This window comes from Vigna unguiculata, chromosome 6 (assembly GCF_037176805.1).
Source record: "Vigna unguiculata cultivar grain cowpea cultivar isolate G323 ecotype 2 chromosome 6, ASM3717680v1, whole genome shotgun sequence".
NCBI classification, from domain to species: domain Eukaryota; kingdom Viridiplantae; phylum Streptophyta; class Magnoliopsida; order Fabales; family Fabaceae; genus Vigna; species Vigna unguiculata.
In genome coordinates, this window is record NC_140797.1 from 29,234,605 (window position 1) to 29,256,873 (window position 22,269).

Below are 22,269 nucleotides of genomic sequence, written 5' to 3' on the forward strand. Positions count from 1 at the left end.
ACATAGAAACACCATTCTCCTTCCTAGCCTTGGGAGAGGGCTTGCATCTTCTCTTTGGTTTCCATTTCTTCCCCATCTCTTCAATTTGTAAACCTTAGATTCTCCACCAATGAGAGTTAAACCTATGTGTTGAGATTAGATGTAATAAATTTAATCTTGTGTATTTTGTGATGTTAATCCATATGCTTTTCCATTTCTATGTTAGCATTTGATTTCCATGCTCAATGCTTGCTTTGGTTTAACCACCCATGCATGATTAGTAGTTCTTAAGGTGTTGGAAAATGTCTTTCCAACCTAGAACTGAAATTGAATGCCTAATGGAGCTTGTATATAGGGATAGAACATGATTCATTAGTAATATTAAAACTCTTGAACTTAATGCATGATTTCACTTCTTGAAGATTCAAGAAATTGGAACTTGATGAGTTATCATAGACTCAAAGTCGCTAGGAATAGGATTTGAATATTCTTGTGAGTTGATTTTGACATGAAATTGGAATTTAGATGTTTGTGAATGCATGAGAAGAAAGTGAATGCAATCTAGTCTTGACAATTGTATATAATCTATGTTAAATTTCTATTGCACACCAACTATTTGATAAAATACCAAAAAGAGTTTCTTTGTGTTTTGTGAGTTTTGTTGTCTATTTGAGTTATGAATTGTGAGACTTGTCATGTGTTGCACAAGTCCATATGGAGAGAACGATATATTTATTACTTGCTACGTGTGACCGGTGCATTTGCCATTTTTCACTTAACAAGTTTTTCAGCCTAGGCCAAAGGTCGAGATAGGTCGACGCTGGCCAAGAGTTGAGATGAGCTGGCGCGTGCCAAGAGTCAAGACGAGACGATCAAACTGAAGGTCATGACAGGTCAGTCCGGGCCAAAGGTCGAGACAGGTTGACCCTGGACAAAGGTTGAGATGATTCGGCCCAGGATTAAGGTATGGCAAGTCATCCCAGACTAAAGGTTGAGACGTATCAACCTAGGTCGAAAGCCAAGACGTACCAATGCGAGCCAAAGGTCGAGGCGACCCACCTGAGTCGAAGACTATGACAAGCCATCCCGGGCCGAAAGTTTAATAATATATTTTAAAAAAATAATGTCTTTTTCATGTGTATAAAGAAAGAATATGGGATGACACTGACCCATATGACTTTTGTGGTGTTTTTGGCGTTGTGGATTTTTGTTAATGGAAGGTTTTTCGGCCTTGTGGGCTTTTTTGGCCCCAGCTCACATGGGCCAAGACCAAGCGATGTATGTTAGGCCAAATTGACAACTTTAAGGAAGAGTTAAGGGGACTAGGGTCGTCTCGACAAACCTTTATGGTTGTTGTATCTTGTTTTATTTCCCTACCACATTGGTAGAGACATACTATGTTTACCTAATAAATAATTCATAAGAACAAGTCTTAGACTAATCTATATTGGTGTTTTTGGGACAGCAGTTAACGCTCCCACCAAAACTTGAATGAGTAACATGAGAAAGGAGATGAAACCCACGTTCAAACAACGAGCAATGCTTCAACACTCACGAGGAACTTGATATCCTAGATGGCAATGCACTCCAACAACTCGCCAATAGAAGACGAAGACAACAACACAACGAACAAGCAATGGAAAGGCATCAATGAAGGAAGACAACCACAACACCACACTCAAAACCACACGAATGCCCTGAAGAAGACAAAGGAAGAGATTCCCAAATTTTCACCATTTTGAATAATGTTTTCTCTACAAAAAGGAAAACTTTTGGCCCTAATACCACACGTATGAATGCAAATAAAAAATGAAAAACGAAATTAAAAAATAACACGTATGATGTGTCAAAATGAGTGTCAAAATGAGTAAAAAATGAGTTAAAATATCATTTTCTTAATTTTTCAAATGATGTTAGAAAATATTTTATTTTAATATAATTTTTCATCGTTACATAATTGGGTCCCACATGTATACACCAGTGCAAGAAGGGGATTTGGCCGTGGTTATTTTTTGCATTCTGCCCCGGTTTCAGAATCGAGACATATAAGGACAAGGTAAAAATGGGATGACTTTTGGCCTCAGGTGTAAACCAAAGTAGAGACCCACCATTTTGCCTCGGTTGTAATAGGAACCAAAACCATGTAGTAACGAATTTTAAATTTAATTTTATAATGCCAATAACTATCAGCTTCAGTTGTAGCTTGAACCGAAGCCATATAATGTGCTTTTCGGCCTAGGTTGTGGTCTGAACCAACGCTATAGGGTCATTTCTGCTTCGGTTGTAACTTCAATAGAGGTAATATCCACTATTTTCTTTAAATATTTTTTCTATTTTTGTTGATTCCCATATTTTTAAACTTGAATATTTTCAACAAACCAGCCAAAACAAAAATAGACAATACATTTTATAAATCCCAAAGGCATCCACAAATCAAATACATCTAAAAGTCTTTTATAACAACAAATATCCTAATAAATATTATTGTACATCCGAATTATAAATTTGACACATGCTGTCTAACAAAACTTTATGGACTTCATGTGAATTGGTGCAGTACTCTTGGATGTCTGCAAAATAAGACATTAACTTCAATTAGTATATAGAAAGACAATATTGTTTCAATTCAAATATATATTAATGTTTCCCAACTAGTTGTAATATGAGCATGCACAATGGTTGTCATCCATTGCATGACATAGTAACTGCACTCATAAGAGTCAGTTTGTCTATTACACTACAATATATAAACACCATTACAATTAATTAAGGAAGAAAATCAAATCAAACAACTATAAATATATTGATAAAAACACCAAACTGGGAGGGAACACCATGCAAGACATTTTTCCTTAGTTGTTGATCTCCCTAACAACGTTATGTCCAACAATTGAACTATGATAAAGGGAATGTGTTAAGATACTTCTATATAACAAATAATATTCATAAGATTGACATTGATGTTCTTAACAATCTATCACTTATCTAAGATGGTTGGGGGGAGGGTAGTGCAAAGAGCAAAACCACGCCGCAAGGTTCTCCTCAAGAAAACATCAAGTAGCTCCTAATGATGCCTAAGAAGAAAATAAATTAATTGTTATGTGCAGGGACGAAGCATAGTTGAGGCAGGGAGGGGCCACGACCCTCCAAACTTTTTCATTCTTTCAATTTTTTAATTTTTTTAAAATTATATATGTTTAGAATTTGTTAATTATTTATTTTTAAATTTTTTTAAATGCATATCTTTTTAAATTAGATAATAGTATATTAAAAAGTTAATAAAAAATAAAATTAGGTATTTTTTATTTCTATTACAGAGTATAACATTTAATGTTAATAAATTATAAAATATAAAATCAAATATAATAAAGAAAATAAATTATTAAGATAAATTTTATTTTTTATTCTAATTGTCTTTTTAGTTTTTCATATGTTGTATTTATCTCTCATTTTTACCTAATTTCATTTTGTTATGTTATGAAGAAACAAAAAAAGTTAAGATAAAATTTATTATCTATGTCCTCATTTTTTATATCTTCTCCTTCCATTCTTAAAAAAGAAAAAAAGTAATTTTCTCCAATCTCACTTGGTACTGAAATACGTTTAATATTTACCCTTTTATATATATATATATATATATATATATATATATATATATATATATATATATATATATATATATATAATTTATCATAATATAACCAATAATTGAGAGACATAATTACTAAAAATTATGGTAAACAAGTCACAATTAAAAATTGTCTATAATATATATATATATATATATATATATATATATATATATATATACATATACATATATATATATACATATATATATATATATAAATATATGTATATGTGTATATATGTACATATATACATATATATATATATATATACATATATATATATATATACATATATATATATATATATGTATATATATATATATATATGTATATATGTATATGTATATATATATATGTATATATATATATATATATATATATATATATATATACATATATATATATACATATATATATATATTTTATAGACAATTTTTAATTGTGACTTGTTTATCATAATTTTTAGTAATTATGTCTCTTAATTATTGGTTATATTATAATAAATTATTTTTTAGTTTTAAACTTGTTTTTTAAATAGGTATATTAATGAAAAACAAAAAAATAAATTCATTTTTTTAAATTGATAAAAAATGAGTGAAGATTAAAATATGACAATATGGTTACTCATCGCATACATACGATGGACAATCTGTTAAATAGTATAGTTTGTTTTATAGTTATAATTATACTAGAGTATTATTCATTTTCATTGAATGAGTGATAATAATGTAACGCCCCATTTAATTTAATGCGTAAAATTAAAGGAAACGTCACACAGAGATAACAATGTAGCGTAGTCCTAGGGTTCTGAACACAACCCCTACAAAAACCGGGCACACCACGATGCCAAAGGAAAACTGAAAACAAATCTAACAAAGAGTGTAGAGTCGAAATGCATAAGAGCTACATGGGCCATAGCCCTAAGGAAAACATGAAGAAAAAACTCCAGCCCAGATGGCTAAGCAGCGGAATCGCCATTCCCTTATTGACCACGAGAACTTCGCCCATCTGCTCCCATCAATCAGATTGATGATCATCACAAGAAAGAACAGCGACATACGATACAACCATGCAACAAAACGGGTAAGCTAGAGCCAACAACTCATTCATCATACAGTCAAATATATTTTCATCATCCCATGTCCATATAACAACCAAGCATGTTATGACTCTTCATTCAATACACTACGACTCGACTCGACTCATCCAGATACGTATAACTTGGTCGGATTCAGCGGATGCTTGCACTTGTGGTGGATACCTCTGCTCACCCCGAGCTGCTCAACCTCGAGCTATGTGTTACAAGTGTTACAATGAATTGAATTTCCCTCACCACAAGGTTAGCCCTTACTGAATTTCAGGCCTCCTGCTACTCTCACCACAGGAGTCAGTCCGCTCTAAGTGAGACTAACTGGCTCCTTAGAGTGTCAGGATGCAACCTTAACTTGAATCCTTACCTAGTTATACAGATGGGGCACCACCATGGACATCCACTAACAGGGGTCATGGAATTACGTCCCGACCACTGAAGTGCGACCCTGAAAGTCTCACCTAGAGACCCCAAGGAATTATGCACTGACACGAACCAGCATACATAAACAACCAAGAATTTATACATACGTCGCACATAAGATTTCAACCCAAAACCCATAACAAACCTTTGTTTCTCATGTATTGAATCATAACCAACTTGTTATTCCCGATCATGAGTAAAGTGTTTCTCCTCATACCAACCATACCAAAGGTTTGCCAACCACCAAGATTCATTATTGCTCATGCCAAGTTTGTGACCCCACACATATACATATGTAACCAACTTATCATATACAATTCATGTAGAGATCATGCTAAGCTCATAATTCCCCATATATATTCTCCTCCCAACATGCATACCCATTCCCCCCCATACCATCACATAATAGTACAATAGAATATAGTTCAGCCACCAAAAGACATGAAAACCCCAAACTGAACGCATCCTCGCTCAGGCTGAGGAGCCTCACCCAGGCGAGAGTCTCTCGCTCAGGCGAGTCCTCTCTGCCTAGGCGAGAGTTCGCGAATCTGGAAAAAGGGCCAACACACGTTCTCGCTTAGGCGAGACTTGCCTCGCCTGGGCGAGACGCTCGCTTGCTCGAAACTGAGCGAGTTGCCTAGGCGACCATTTGCGCGAGAAGGCCTGGGCGAGCCTCTGTTCGCCTCGCCTGGGCGAGTTTAACAGTCACCGCCACTGCCATGCCTGTAGCAGTCGTATTTTGCACAAACCAACAACAACACCAACCATTTCAAGCAATCTCCACAACATATAAGTTCAAGAATCATAAAGTGTACTGCAAGACAGTTTACAAACACAATAACAGTGAGGTTCTAGCTTCCCGTACCTGGACAAGCTAGCTGAAACCCTCGACACCCAACTATGGAGAACGAATAGCTTCTAGGAACGGACTCGAAGCTGGAAAACAGTGAGAGAATGGGTCATTTCGGAACCCTAACAACAACCTACGAAAAACAGACCAAGGAAGGAAACTACGAGTCTGAGAGCACTTACGTGAGCTAAGAACGGCCAAACGGGAGGCGGACTGTCAACATAGTGGAACCCTAACGGAGAGAGTGCGGTTGCGGCTCTAAGCACCAAGGTAGGAGAAATCTGAAAAGTGTGGAATTAGGTCAGACTCGAGTGGCTTTATCTTTTGGGCCAGCCCTAAGGCCCAATAGCCCAAGGGCAGCCCTTAAAGCTTTAGGGTAGGAAATCTGGGCCTTACAAATAATGTTAAATATATAAATTTTAAGTATATTATTTTGGCTCCCCCATAAATTTTGATCAAGATCCGCCACTGGTTATGTGTTAAAATGACAGATTATATTTACAAGATAACAAAGATACAAAGATGACTTACCCAGCAATATAAGGGACAAAATAAATTTCTTTTCCCCATTGAAAGCATTTGGTCAATATGTTTGGGTATCATTAAACTTGTTGCCTTCATGAATGAGTTGGGGTCTATATAGCAAATAGGTAGAGTATAGTGCAAATAAAAAATAATATCAATTTGGTGGCTCAACTCTTACCACGTTTTCTATAATATGCTTTGGATTGTTTTTAAGCTCATTTATTTATAGAATCTATGATAAGATATAGTAAGCATATATAATAACATCTTACAAACTAGTTTCAAATCAACCCATTATAGAGGGCTTCCAATATGAACTCGCAGTACAAGAAAATCTTTAATTAGAAACCAATTTTAAAAAACAAAAATAGTTAGTCACTATAGTGACCAATTAGATACCAATTCACAAAATTAAAAATTATTAGTTACTAAAATAGTCACTATTATAAATAAAAAATTATAACTAGTCACTAATTAATTAGAGACTAATTTAGAAACTAATTAATTTTAATAGGCAAAATCTAGGTAGCAAATTTTTATTGACCAATTTTTTTTTTGTAGCCAAAACTGTAGTAGCTAATTTTAAAGACCAATTTAGTGACCAATTATAATTTTTTATTCATAATAGTGACTATTTTAGTAACAAATAATTTTTAGTTTTATAAATTGATATCTAAATTTGTGACTATAGTTACACATAATTATTGATCACTAAAATTAATTATTATTTAGAAGTTTTCTTGTAATGGCGTACCTTATTATCAACAAAATTTTATAATAATTTTATTATATCATAATAAATAAATTTATACTTGGCTGGAAGTCTAAATAGAAATAATAACCCACAAAATTTTATTTGTATATTTTTTTGAAAACATTTTATTAATATAAATTGTCATCGTCGGAGAATTTATTGGGAGATGGTAAATATATATAAAAATTTGTGGTCCTCAGAGAATTATTGTCATCGTCATCGTCAGACAATATATGATAACAATTTGTGGTCCAAGTCGTACAACTTCTCTATATTTTAGTTATATATAAAAAGGGATTTATACCATGTAATTGAGTTTATAAGTTCATTCTCTTTGTGGTGTGTTGCAATAGAAACATTTTAGAAATGGTAACCATCAAAGCTTCTTACACAGTAGTTCCAAATGAACCAACTCCAGAGGGTTTTCAATGGCTGTCTGAGCCTGATCAAGTGGCGCGTCAGAGCCACACCCCCACCATCTACGTTTACAATGCAAAGCACAACCATGACGCATTAGTTGAACGCATAAGAAACTCTCTTAGCAAGATTTTGTGTTACTACTATCTAGTGGCTGGTAGATTGAGAAAGTTAGAAGAAGGTGGCAGATTGGAATTGAATTGTAATGCAAAAGGAGCGGTGTTGATTGATGCAGAATCCACAAAAACAGTGCATGATTATGGTGACTTTATGGGTGACTCCGCCAAGGACTTGGTTCCAAAAGTTGAGTACACAAACACCCTAATTGAGGAACTTCCCTTGTTAGTAGTGCAAGTAACAAGTTTTCTTGGCGATGAAGCGTTTTCCATTGGAGTTGCTATATCTCATACTTTGTCAGATGGTGTTGCTTCCATTCAGTTCATCAACTCATGGGCAAAGTTGGCTCGTGGAGAGACATTAGAGCCTCATGAAATGCCCTTTTTGGACCGAACTGTGCTAAAATTCACAGAGCCTCCACAATCCCCACGCTTTGAACACCAAGAGTTCAAGCCTTTGCCTCTCATATTAGGAAGAAGTGACACCACTATTGAGAAAAGCAAGAGGGTAGAAGCCATGACGTTGAAGCTGACGGCAGAACAAGTGGAGAAGCTGAAGAACAAGGCCAATGCTGATAAATCAAGAGAAGGGTCAAGACCTTATAGCAGATTTGAGGCTATTGGGGCACATGTATGGAGATGTGCGTCTAAGGCTCGTGGATTAGATGAGAATCAACCAACTCTGCTTCGCTTCAATGCTGATATTCGCAGTAGAGTAATTCCACCTCTCCCTAGGAATTACTTTGGGAATGCTTTGGTCTTAAAAACTGCATCATCACGCGCTGGAGAAATCTTATCAAATTCTTTAGGTCATGCAGCTCAGAAAATAAGGGAAGCAGTTGAAGAACTCACATATGAGTATATAAAATCACAGGTACATGGGACCATTTTTTTTTGGCACCCTTTTAATCTTATTTCTATTTCTTTCACAGGTACATGGGACCATAGTTTGATAGTATTTTCTTCTAACTTTGACGTGAAAAAGAAAATTAAAATATAATAGCATGAACAAAGTTCTTTAAATTTCTGTTTTTGTTTTTTTGCTGTTCTCAGAATCTCGTAGAAAATTTATTTCTGCATGATGCTTTAAACGCCTCTTGTTGCCTCCTAGCTAAGGGTGGGCATGGATTGAATATTTTGCCCACCCATTCTTCTTTTTATGTTCATAGCGCTCAGACGCAACTTGTTTACGTTTAAGCATTGTTTTTATCAAAAAAAAAAAAATTATAAGAGTTGTAAAGGAGGTATTACATCCCCTAATTACACCTACATATAGTCTTAGTTAGCATCTGATTATACTGAACCGTTGAAGTTGGAAAGTGTACATTCCCTAATCTAATATATCCTTGATTCCTCTTCCCTTGAACTTGTTCTCAGAATAGACCTACATTACCCTTTTGACTGTGTTCGGTTACTCACACCATAAAACTTTATAATTGATTAAGTAAAAATGAACTCCATAATAGTTTGGAAGAAATAACAAAATATAGTTATTTTTAAATGTTTAAAATAAATGAATTTATTAAACAATTTCTCTGTAAATATATCATTTGAAAACATATTATTTAATTTTATAAGTTATAATTACGTTAAATTTGAGCAGTTTTATTCAGTTCTTTTAATGCAATTCAGTAGTATAGTTTTGTTTAGTTCATTTTTCATAAAATAAAAAAAATCCTAAAATGAAGGTATGATCAAGAATATTTGAGTATTTATTTGAATTTCACATATTACTTTAATGGATAATTTATTTATTTAGATTGACCTCATTAGAAGTCAGGACGATATGGATGAAGCAAGGGCTTTGTCCTTTGGAATAAATGAAGGTAAGGATGCAGTGTTTGTTGGGAACCCTAACCTTCGTATTACAAGTTGGCTGAGTATGTCGATGAACGAAGCAGATTTTGGTTTGGGAAAGCCTATCTATTTAGGTCTAGCAGGTGGGACTGTACAAGAGAGGGCATTGATTACCCATAGTCCGGATGCTGATGCCTCTATTTTTCTGTTTCTACACTTTCAAATGGAGCATATTCAGCTTTTCAAGAACTATTTCTATGATGAAATATAATATATATATATATATATATATATATATATATATATATATATATATATATATCGAGAAGACTTAATACATGTTCTATGTTGTTTATTATTTGAGTGATTATGTTTGTGCTTGTATTATTTTTGCCGTTGAAGCATTACTTAAGGTGACATGAAGTGATTGTATTATCAAAGAACAATGTATTGAGTTTTTTTTTTTTTTTTATGAAAATCTGTTATGAATAATCGCATTGGTAAGATGTTGACTTTTACTGAATTTTTACTTTGTTTTGAGAGTTGAAACCAATTAAAGGTCAAGTTTTAGTGATTTTATGACTAATCATTCTTGTGTTGAATAATTATTATATATTGAATATGATAAGTGCACATCCAAGGGATAAGACTCCAAGGGAGATCATGAGAGGGTTGAAGAGAAGTGGGTGACTTTGGCCTTCATTATAAGAAAGTTAGCTATGACATATTTTCCTACGGATTATTTGTATGTAATTACCTACAGATTTATTCCTACGTAATTACCTACTAAGTAGTTTGAATCATCTTACAAGTTCATTTTCGTTTGTGAGTGTTGCAATAGAAACCTTTCACAAAAATGGTATCCATCAAAGCTGACCACACACTAGTTCCGAATCAACCAACTCTAGAGGGTATTCAATGGTCAGTACTGGCTCAAGGATAATTTTTTATTAAATTAATTATAATATTATGTTTAGAGATGACAAATAAACTTACCTCCGTGGGTATTGCCTTAACCCGTTCTTTTTTGATGGGAAATCCTACATTGACTAGGTATGGTTATGGGTATAGGGAATCCCCGACTTTTTTAATTGGGTATGGGAATAGGTATGGGGATGTACATATCCCCGCCATAATACTCGTCTCTATTTAAATTATTAAAATATTCACAATTAATTAAGTAATCATATATATATATATATATATATATATATATATATATATATATATATATATATATATATATATATATATATATATATATATATATATATATTATTTTTTATTTCTTCTAATTATTTGGTTTGTCATGAAAGTCATTTATATCTCAATTATATTTTTCATCTTATCATAATCTTTATGTAATTATGTTAAAAAGATGTATGTCAATTAAAATTTTTTGATGTCTCACATTTGAATATTACTATTATTTTTTAATATTTTTATTTATTATATATTTTCCTTTCACATGAGAATGTTTAATACCCTCAATTTAAGTATTTAATAGCACAAACCTTTCATTTACTAAGTAATATACAAGAAGTCATTTACTTATTATTATTAGTTTTTGTTTCATTTGAAGAACTCTTTTGTTTCGCTAAAACAATTTTGTTATTTTTCAACCATCGAGTATATATATATGTTGATATTTGAAAAGTTTTCTTAGATCAGCTAAGATATTTTTCAACTTATCATACCCTTAATTATACATTAGTTTTTCGATTTCTTTCAATAGTCTCTCAAATTGTTTGTAAACATTTGTTAATTTTTTAATATTTTTCTTTGTTGTTTATTTTCATTACGTAGAATACTATTTCGGTATATTTTATCTAATTATTTTTTATTTTCTAACTCATTATCAATCATACTATAATTTTTTCACTATAATTGTATAAATAACTTTTATTTACTATAATATAAAAATTTAATGTAATTGTCATGAATATTTTTTTATCACCATCCAACATAATTGAAGTTCAAAAGATATAAAATCTATGTTAAAATTTTATTATTATGATTATTATTTGTTCTTTGTATCATTTTGATCAAGTAATGTATTATAACTTTTATTAGTGTATAAAAAAAAGATTCGTTGAAATTTAAAAGATTGAAGTAAACAAACATTTAAAATATATTTTAATTTGAATATTTGTTTTCCTTTTATATTTTTTAAAAAATATTTTTAAAATTTAACACCTAGGTTTCATTAATGTTTGCAAGTAGGGATGGCAACGGGACGGGGCGGGGACGAGTTTTGCTATCCCATACCCATCCCCGTAAAAACAATTCATCCCCATCCCCATACCCAAATCCAACGGGTATCAAACTTTTGTCCCATCCCCATCTCCGCTGGGTAACGGGTATAATCTCGTACCCATACCCATACCCGTTTTCTTATACTTTAATATTAATTTTAATTAATTTTTATAAAACAATAAAATATTATGTAAAGGAAACATAATATTATCAAATATTCAATATTAGGATGATGATTGTTTCTTCGATATCAAATATTTGAAATAAATTATAATTGTTTACATTTTAGATTAGAATACCAAATAAAATTGTATGAGAACTAAAACATTTATTAAATTTGCAAACATTAATAAAACCTAGTTTATAAATTTTAAAAATATTTTTAAAAAAATATAAAAGGAAAATAAATATTCAAATTAAAATATATTTTAAATGTTTGTTTACTTCAATTTTTTAAATTCTAATAAATCTCTTTTTTATACACCAATAAAAGTCAAAATGATGCAAACAACAATTAATAAACATAATAATAAATTTTGACACAAATCTTATATCTTTTGAACTCCAATATATGTTGGATGGTGATAAAAAAATATTCATAGCAATTACATTAAATTTTTCTTGTAGTAAATAAAAGTTATTGATACAATTATAGTAAAAAAATTACAATATGATTGATAATGAGTTAGAAAATAAAAAATAAATAGATAAAATATATCAAAATAGTATTCTACATGATGAAAATAAACAATAAATAAAAGGCTTAAATACACATTTGGTCCCTATTTTTGTCAAAATTATTCAATTTGGTCCCTATTTTGGTTGTTTGTTCAATTTAGTCCTCGTTTTGGTAAAATTGCATTCAATTGAGTCCTTTTGACAGACGGAGTTAAAATTTTTAACGGCACAGTGACATGGCATAACTATTTGGACTACGTGTCAGTTTTTTGAATGCGTGATAGCACACGTTGACACAGTGTAACGTTAAAAAAAAATTGGGTAAAAAAGTAAAATAAATTAAAAAGTTAAAAAGAATTAAAAATTTACAAATGGTTAAGTGAAAAACAAGCAAAACGTCGAGCACCCAAGTCTTAGGCAATCAAATGTGGTTTTAGAAGTGATAACAAAAGGAGAACAATGAATTGAGTGGTGAAGGAAAGGAGAGCGAGATCGCCTAGGGTTTCTCAGGAAGGGGAAGAAAATTAGGGTTCGCATCAGTTAGGGTTCGCATCGGGTTCACATTCAAGTTTGGAGAGTGATTGCGGTTGAAGGTTGGACATTGTCGTTGGAGATTGCGATTGGAGGTTCGCATTCAAGTTTGGAGCGTCAACCAAGTGCAGGTTAGTATTCTTGACTCCTCTTTGAGTTGTATTTTTCGTTTGTGGTGGGTTTGCGTTGGGTTTGCGGTGGGTTTTATATCTTTGTGTTTGCGTGTGTAAAACAATGAACTTTTTTGGTTGATTTCTATATTGCCTCATCATTTGTGGTTGATTTGCGGTGGATTTTACAGCTTTATGGTTTATTTTGTATTGTATTGTCGCTTTCGATAGTGGGTAGGGTAATATTATATCAGTTCAGTGGTCCCCTTGTGTTCCCCATTGTTTATTCATTTTTCAGCTGTGGTCCCTTGTTTAATTGATAGCATATAATTTTTTTTTGTTTTTAGATGTGTGACGAGAGGTTCAAGGTTGTGGTCCACCATGGTGGACATTTTATTCATAATGGTGGGCTATTATATGTGGGTGGATTTATTGATGATTGGTCAAGTGACCCAGACACATGGGGGTATTTTGAGGTGTTAGACACACTTAAGTCTATGGGTTACTTAGAAATTAAAGAATTATGGTATGTTGTAGATAGACGATTGCAGTTGTTGTATGATGATAATGGGTCAATTAATATGATAAATGTTGCTAAGCGTACTGGAGAAGTCCACTTGTTTGTGGTTCATATTGTGTCAGAAGCAGTAGTTATAGATGATGATGTAGATAATAATTTGGAATATGCCATTGTTGAAGTTAATGTTGAGTTGGGACATGGTGGAGGTTTGAGTGAGGATGTAGTTGGAGATGGAGCTAAAGCTGATTTGGGAGGTGCAGTAGGAGAGGATGAAGGTGGAGATGGAGGTGAGGCTGACTTGGGTGGTGCAGCAGGAGAGGATGAAGCTGGAAATGGAGATGAGGCTGACTTGGGTGATGCAGCAGGAGAGGATGAAGGTGGAAATGGACGTGAGGCTGACTTGGGTGGTGCAGTAGGAGAAGCTGAAGCTAGAAATGGAGGTGAGGCTTAGGTGGGTGGTGCAGCAGGAGAGGATGAAGGTGGAAATGGAGGTGAGGCTGACTTGGGTGGTGCAGCAGGTTTGGATGAGGTGGATATTGAGGCAGAGGTTCACAGTTGGGATGAATCTGATACTGAAGATGAGGAATTTGTTGATATTCCTGTGAATATAATGGGGGACAGCAATACTTCTGATAATGATGTGGGTTCTGTTGCAGTTGAAGTGGGCATAAGTGAAGAAGAGAATGAAAGTGACAGTGAACACAGGGGAAAGATGCGAAAAAACATAGATAGAGGTCTTTCTGATGATCAGTGGGTGTCAGATGAATTATTGAGTGGTGCAGAATCTGATTGTGAATCAGAGGATAACAGTGGAGATGTTTTTGGGATGTTTGTGATGCCAAAATCCATGGCAGACCACAAGTGGGAAGTGGGAACATATTTCCTTGACAAGGAACAGTTCAGAGATGCTGTTAGGACGTATGCAATTCATAGTGGAAGAAATATAAGATTTGTTAAGAATGATAAGCGTAGAATTAGGGTGAGATGTGTGGGGGCCCAAGGAAAATGCCCCTGGTTAGCTTATTGTGCTTTGTTGACTTCCCATCATAACTGGCAATTAAGGAAAGTTGTTGATGTTCACACTTGCAGTAGGGAATTTACCATTGATATAATCAATTCTAAGTGGTTGAGTGGGACTTTGGAGACAGACCTGAGAGAAAATCCAAGTATAAAAATCAATGAAATACGTAACAAGGTTGTAAGAAAATGGAATACTAGAGTGTCTTGGTCTATGGCTCGCAGGGCAAGAGCCATGGCAACAGACCAAGTCCAAAGTTCATTTAAAGAACAGTTTAGGAGAATTTATGACTATGCAAATGAGTTGCTGAAATCCAATCCTGGGTCTACAATCAAACTGAAAGTGGAAGACGTGGAGGGACAAGCCACATTCAAGAGATTCTACACTTGTTTAAAAGCCTGTAAAGATAGTTTTGTGTCGTGTAGACCAATAATTGGGTTGGATGGCTGTTTTTTGAAAAGACGATATGGGGGTGAATTATTAACGGCTGTTGGTCGAGATGGTAATGACCAGATGCTGCCACTATGCTATGCGCTTGTTGAAGTAGAAAATAAAGAAACATGGACTTGGTTTATGGAGTTATTGATTGAAGACTTAGGTGGGCCAGAAGTATGTCAGTCCATCACTTTCATGTCAGACCAACAAAAGGTAAATTCCATTACTTAATTAATTAAAATTTTGAAGTGTTTGAATGGTTGACTTATTAATTTCACATTCTGTTTTTTGACAGGGACTTATGCCTGCTATACAGGAACTGTTACCTGGAGCAGAACAAAGATTCTGCATGCGCCATTTGTACGCCAATTTTAGGAAAAAATTTGGTGGGAAGAAATTGAAGAATTTAATGTGGCGGGCTGCTGTGAGTACATATCCCCAAGCTTGGGAAAGAGAAATGAGAAATATCAAAGAAGCCAATCTTGAGGCTTACAAATACCTCATAGCCATTCCACCAAGGTTTGTGTTTATCATCCATATTCACAATACTGTTACACATTATGGTGTTGCTAACCTTTGTGTGACACTTTCATTTTCAGATTTTGGTCCAGATCTAGGTTCACAAGTCAAGCCATCTGTGACACTCTAGTAAACAACATGAGTGAAGCCTTCAATAGTGTCATAATTGATGCAAGGACTAAACCAATTGTATCAATGCTAGAGGACATCAGAATTTATTTGATGAAGAGGTGGGCCAAAAACCGGAAGAAGGTGAAAGCTTTTAAAGGTTCAATCTGCCCAAGGATTACAACTAGGCTGCGAGAAGAATCAGCCTTAACAAAGAACTGGATTCCAAGGTATTTAAATAAGCATTTTGACACAATTAATATTCATCATTTATGGAATTTGCTAACCTGATATGCTTTGATAGTTGGTCAGGAGAAAAGATTTTTGAAGTCAAGCACATTTCACTTATTGGAGAGAAGTACAAAGTCAACATTGACACACACCAATGCACGTGCAGGAAATGGATGCTCAGTGGTATTCCTTGTTGCCATGCACTTGCTGCAATGAGGTTTTTAAATTTAAATGCAGAGGAGTTCATACCACACTGGTTCAGAATTTGCACTTATGAAGAAACATACCACTCCATAATCTATCCAGTGAATGGGCAACTACTGTGGGAGACGACTTCCTACAATGATGTCCAACCCCCCCTCAAAAGGAGATTACCTAGGAGGCCAAAGAAAAAGAGGAGATTGGAACAGTGGGAATTAAAGAAAAATGATACTGAGTTAAGGAAAGGTGGCCATCAAAAGAGATGTAGGGTATGTCGTTAAGTGGGACATAACAGAAGTAATTGTCCACAACTCCCTCAGCAACCGCAACCTACAGAGCAACCACCACCACCATCAAGTCAGCAGTCCACACAAGCAACACAGCCTACACAACAACCACCACCATCAAGTCAGCAGACCACACAACCAACACAACCTTCACAGCAGGCACATGAAGTCTCACAACAGACTGGGGAACCAAGCTGCAAGCAAAAATTGCAGATTCGAAGACCACCAACTTGAACATCATTTTATGTGCTATAATTAGGCCTACTTAGGAGACAACTTTTGATGTATTTAGGCCTGTTTTGGTAGTAATTTTGTAGTAATTGGTACTATGTTTGTTAACTTTTTTTGTCCAGCACACTTTTGTTGAACATCTGAATTCCATGACTTCAGCACATTTTGATTGCACTTGAATGAATACTGGTCTCCAAGATTGGAGTTGTGATTGGAATTTGGACTTGTGTGATTGGCAGGTTGTGTATGTTCAATATGGACTCAATTATATGTTGGTTTATTTTCCACTTCTATTTGGCAGGTTGTGTTATAAAACAGGGACTCTATTCAACAGTTTAAACTTAAAACATGGACCAAATTAAACATTTTAAACTTAAAATAGGGACCAAATTGAACATTTTAAACTTAAAATAGGGACCAAATTGAACATTTTAAACTAAAGTATGAACTTAAAATAGGGACTTAAATTGCACATTACTCAACCCTGCTTCATTACAAACAAACACAACATTCATAAGTTACAGCTCTGCTTTTTTACATTCATAACTTCAACACCAACAAAACATCATCAACACCAACAAATCATCATCCTCAACTACAAACATTGAATCTTAAACATTATTGGCAGCATGACTACAAAGATTACAACAACAACAATAACTAATCGTAACAAAAATTGATTCGTTTTCTTCATAGCCCTCACAGAAATCTCAAGTTCAGAAATCTTCATTCTTTGCTGGGCTATAATACCATCTCTTTCATCACAAAATTCTTCATCACACCACTTGAAGTAGTTACACCACACATTATCACTGCAAGCAGCACTCTTGAACTTAGAACAACCCCAAAATTGTCTGCCATTATTCTTCAAAGTTCTTGCCACTCGAAGCACTGCAGCTTCTCCACATTTGCAAATGGGGATTAAACCCATACCCTTGGAACCACGAATGTGAGACCCACCGTAACTTTGTTGCCCCCAACTGTTACAGCAAGAGGAGGAAGACGAGTGGTGACGAGACATACCTCTCAAACGCCAATTTCGAATCACACACTGGATGGAGTGAAACAGCTGGATTGACCACAATTTTGCTTCACACCTCTCAAACCCTAATTTCTTCCCCAAATCAATTTCCCTAAATTTTAAACTTCCAACGGCTATATAAGTTTACTGTGCCAACGTCACTGACCAAAAACTGACACATAGGCCAAACAATTACACCGTGTCACTGTGCCGTTAAAATTTTAACTCCGTCTGCCAAAAGGACTCAATTGAATGTGATTTTAGCAAAACGAGGACTAAATTGAACAAACAACCAAAATAGGGACCAAATTGAATAATTTTGACAAAAATAGGGACCAAATGTGTATTTAAACCTAAATAAAAATATATAAAAAGTTAACACATGTGTGTCTTAAAAACAATTTGAGAGACTATTGAGAGAAATCACACAAAGAAAAACAAATGTATAATTAAGGGTATGATAAGATGAAAAATATCTTAGAGATCTAATAAAACTTTTCAAATATTAACATATATACTCAATAGTTGATAAATAACGAAAATTGTTTTAGCGAAACAAAAGAGTTCTTCATATGAAACAAAAATGAATAATAATAAGTAAATAATATTTTTTTTATATTACCGGTTGTCAACACCCAATTTCGTCAGGGTGAATAAATTTATTTTCGAAAAAATAAAAAATAAAAAAAAAACTAAAAAAATAAAAAAAAGTTTTTAGTTAATGGAAATAAAAAAATGTGGAACAAAATTTTCTTCATAGATTTTTCGAACTGTAATTTAAAAAAAAAAAGAGAGAGATGAAAAAAAAAGAGTAAAAAAGAAGAAGAAAAAGCCCAAATTGTTTTTAATTATCGCACTCCGTCATGAGCCCAACAACTCAACATGTGGTCTACCTTTTGTTTCTGTAAGAGAAATTAGTGATATGATTCTAATAATTAGAAGAAATATTTCTTCAAATGATTATAATCAATATTACTATTTAGGATTGATTTTGTGCTCTGATTTGTTGATGATTAGAATCAATTTTCTTAATCTTGATTGATTTTGTGCTCTGATTTTGTGCGATTTGATCTCATAATGTGTTGCTATCATGACCAATTCTTTTCTTATATTGTTCATTACAATTAAGGCTGAGATTGCATTAATATTGCAATATGTGAGTATAAATATGCACTCTGTCATACGGAAATGGGGACCGAAAACAGAAAAAAAGATTCTCTACATTTTTTTAATCCTTTCCCATCACCACTCCCACATACACACCTCCTTTCTGATCTCTCTTAAAAAAACATATTGAAGGAGGTAGAAAAAAAAGAAAACATTCTTTACACTCTCTCTTCCTCTCATTACCACCCACATAGATATCTCTCATCTTTATCTCTATTGGAAAAAAAAACACAAATTAGAAAAGGAAGCAAAAACAAAAAATAAAAGGAAAAAGATAAGGAGATATTGAATTTTTTTTAAGGTACGTCACTCTCAATTCTTTCAGCTTTTGATTTATTTTTTTCAATTTTCATTCTTTTTTTAATCATAAAAAATATTTTTTCCCATTTCTTTATTGTCTACCCGACCGCTCGCATCGCATGATATCCAATTTAGACTTTTGCTTGTTCTAAAAATATATACAGATGATTTAAAAATAAAATATAACTTTCTTTGTTTACTCTTTTATATCGATTTGGTTGTTCATGTCGCAATGACATCCACAACTACTCTAAAACAACTTTAAAAAAATATTAAAAATTTATAAATGATTAAAAAAATAAAAAATAAAAGATTAGAAAAAAAATTATTTGAAGTGTCCATCTGGCCGCTCGTGTCACGTGACACCAATTTTAAAATAATACTAAAATTTAAATAAAAAGATTTTCAAAATTATAAAACAAATTAAATCATTTTCAAATAATTTTCCAAATAGATTTTTCAAAAAGAACTACGTAACCCTGATTCTCCATTTATATGGAGATACGTAGGAGTGAGGATTAATCCTTGTCGGGCCCAAAAAATCAAAAAAATAGTTTTGTTGTTTTTGTACATTCTTTTATTAATATTTTTGGGGAAAATTAAATATTTTGAAAAAACCACATAACTTTTGCACATAACTTTCGCAGACCTTGCTCTTTTTTATGGTTTTCCATAGTTTCCTATAGTAACTATGGTGGCGATTCCAAAACTCTATATTTTTACAAATTTTTATTTTTGGTTCGCCGTTCCGTCGCAATTTCGGTTGCGACAGATGGCGACTCCACTGGGGATGCTAGAGAGTCAGGCCATTTATTTAGATGTGCAAGATTGATGTGGTTTTTCTTCATATTTTTTATTTCTCATTTCTTTTTCTTTTTGGGTATTTGTATTTTTATCTATTTTTATATTTAATAATAATTATATGTGTATATTCTTTGGTATTTTGAATAATTGTCAGGTGGGGGTTTGGGTATACATTGTGTTCTCCCTTCACACACACACATTTTATTTATTACATGAGTGGGGCCCTATACCCGGGTCTGAGTTGCTTAGAATTAGAGGGGATTGTGTAGCGGTGTCACAGTGGATGTACTTCCCAAGTGGTCATTGTGAGAACCCCAACTAGAGTTTGTTTGCTTCATTGGTACTCCCACTTCTTGTTGTTTACCAACTGTCGTGGGAAATGCCATGAAGTGGGCCATAGCTCTAGTGACCTTGATGTTTAGGTATTAGGGAACTATCCTTGTGAGCACATATACTTTCCCTTAAAACTTTAAGCATCAAATCCATGTTAAATAAAGGCACTAAAGGGAGACTATTTGTTTCCTTTACCCTCACCTTTCCTTGTATATAATAATAAATTTATCACAATCACACCATTATAAAAAAATAAAAAAAATACTTCCTTAGGCATAAGCATACATTTCATTAACATATCACATGAATAAGTGCTCTGCGATGCACAAACATGCATTTGCATTCCCATTCTGTGGTCATCCATGGTACCATGTTCATAGTTTCAACATGCATATGCATATTTTAAAAAAATAAAAAACAAAAAAATTTGCACTACAATAAGTTCAAATTGTTTCCCACTTTTCTTATCACCAAATTCTTGGAATCTTTCTTATGAAAAATGATGAAAAATAATAAAACATTCTTCGGTCAAATCAGTGGATTGAATAAAAAAATAAAAGTTTGTTTGTTATCATGTCTTTTGAAGCATCATATAGTCTTGCATATATGAAATTGCTCAAATCTATCTTCCTTTCCATCTCTCTTCCACCATAAACCTTGTTTTCTTTTCCATGGAGAATTATCATAAAGGGGACACATATCTTAAAAAGCATTACTATAAATTCTCTGAATACACAAAAAAACAAAAGGAAGAAAAGTTCGCTAGACTAACAACTTTGAAGGACAGTCTAGGCAAAATATAAGAAAAAAAAGTAAAAAAAAGAAGGAACAAAACAAAGGACATCATGTTACATGAACTAAATTATTTTCCTCTGAATTAAATTTTTTGTTGAGAAAAACAACCATGATTTGAAATGATGTGTGGCCATGTTTTTTTATAAAAAATAAAAAATAAAAGTGATTATCCTTTGCTACCCAATTTGAGCCTTCCAAAAAATTTCTTTCAAATTACCCTAAACAAGGATCACCCTCCCACTGAGGGTTGACATAATGTTTGCATTTGTTTCATCTGACTAGTAGTTCATCATTACAAAAATATAAAAAAAAAGAAATATTATTGGTCATATCAAGAAAGATATAAAAAAAAGGTGAACAAAAAGAAGTCAAACAACTTTTGAATGAAACATTATTCAAATATCCTTTTCAAAACAACCCTCACATCACTTTTTGGACCTTTACTAATATTTACTTCCATACCCCTGGCCTTAGCCACGATACAAGCCTAATAAAGTCCACATAGATCAAAGATTGGTTGTTATCTTTCGAAGGTTTTAATTTAGAGGAAAATTTTGATTTGCTAACAGGGTTGTTCTAAAAAAAATTATAAAAAAAAGGATTGAAAAGTGTGTTCAGAGATTTTCTTTTAAACACCGGGGCAATTTATGTTTGGTTGACATGTTTTCAAAGCTCCAAAATTAGCACAGGCAATCAAGCAATCTGTTTAAATTTGGGTTGTCCCCTTTCAATTCATTCTTCATGAAATTCCTTTTTTGCTCATACAGTATCCTCCGCTCTAAGCCTAAACCTTGACCAACCTTACATAGTCCATCTTTATCAATCCCAAACCTAAACTGGGGCAGTCACTTTGTTTGCGATTCATATATTCCCATCATTCGTTTTGATTTGGGGCATTTATTTACATTGAAGATTGTAATCACATTAGGGGCAACTTGTAAAGACCTCATCATTTTTTTTAATCTCCTCATTTGGGAAAAGTCAAACATACTTTTGCACCCTAAGACCATCCTATCTCTCATACTAAGGCAAATTTTTGAAGTCCTCATCATTTTCTTCATACCATCAATAACTAGGGAAAACCCAAACACATTTTGTGCTTGAGACCAATTCAAATTGGGGCAACTACCTAGTTAATCTT

General features: G+C 33.3%; 2 protein-coding genes across 2 annotated transcripts; both read left to right on the top strand.

The window, feature by feature from the left end:
- The first annotated feature begins 7,604 nt into the window (after window positions 1-7,604).
- LOC114187600 (spermidine hydroxycinnamoyl transferase-like) lies at window positions 7,605-10,050 on the top strand. The gene is made up of 2 exons (XM_028075885.2): window positions 7,605-8,660; window positions 9,546-10,050. Exons 1-2 carry the CDS (start codon window positions 7,620-7,622, stop codon window positions 9,852-9,854), a joined length of 1,350 nt encoding a protein of 449 aa, XP_027931686.1. The 5' UTR covers window positions 7,605-7,619; the 3' UTR covers window positions 9,855-10,050.
- Window positions 10,051-14,513: 4,463 nt separating this feature from the next.
- On the top strand, window positions 14,514-16,471 carry LOC146885745 (uncharacterized). The gene is made up of 4 exons (XM_085675075.1): window positions 14,514-15,344; window positions 15,427-15,650; window positions 15,731-15,988; window positions 16,063-16,471. The coding sequence occupies exons 1-4, from the start codon at window positions 14,514-14,516 to the stop codon at window positions 16,469-16,471; spliced, it is 1,722 nt and encodes a 573-aa protein (XP_085531201.1).
- The last annotated feature ends 5,798 nt before the right edge of the window (window positions 16,472-22,269 follow it).

What these genes read in the sequence shown, in the direction of transcription:
- LOC146885745 (XM_085675075.1), top strand. Translation starts at nt 14,514, where the DNA reads ATGCCAAAATCCATGGCAGACCACAAGTGGGAAGTGGGAACATATTTC. An exon ending in TCATGTCAGACCAACAAAAG is followed by an intron (nt 15,345 to 15,426) that starts GTAAATTCCATT and finishes GTTTTTTGACAG; the next exon opens with GGACTTATGCCTGCTATACA. An exon ending in CTCATAGCCATTCCACCAAG is followed by an intron (nt 15,651 to 15,730) that starts GTTTGTGTTTAT and finishes TTTCATTTTCAG; the next exon opens with ATTTTGGTCCAGATCTAGGT.
- LOC114187600 (XM_028075885.2), top strand. Translation starts at nt 7,620, where the DNA reads ATGGTAACCATCAAAGCTTCTTACACAGTAGTTCCAAATGAACCAACT. An exon ending in ATGAGTATATAAAATCACAG is followed by an intron (nt 8,661 to 9,545) that starts GTACATGGGACC and finishes TTATTTATTTAG; the next exon opens with ATTGACCTCATTAGAAGTCA.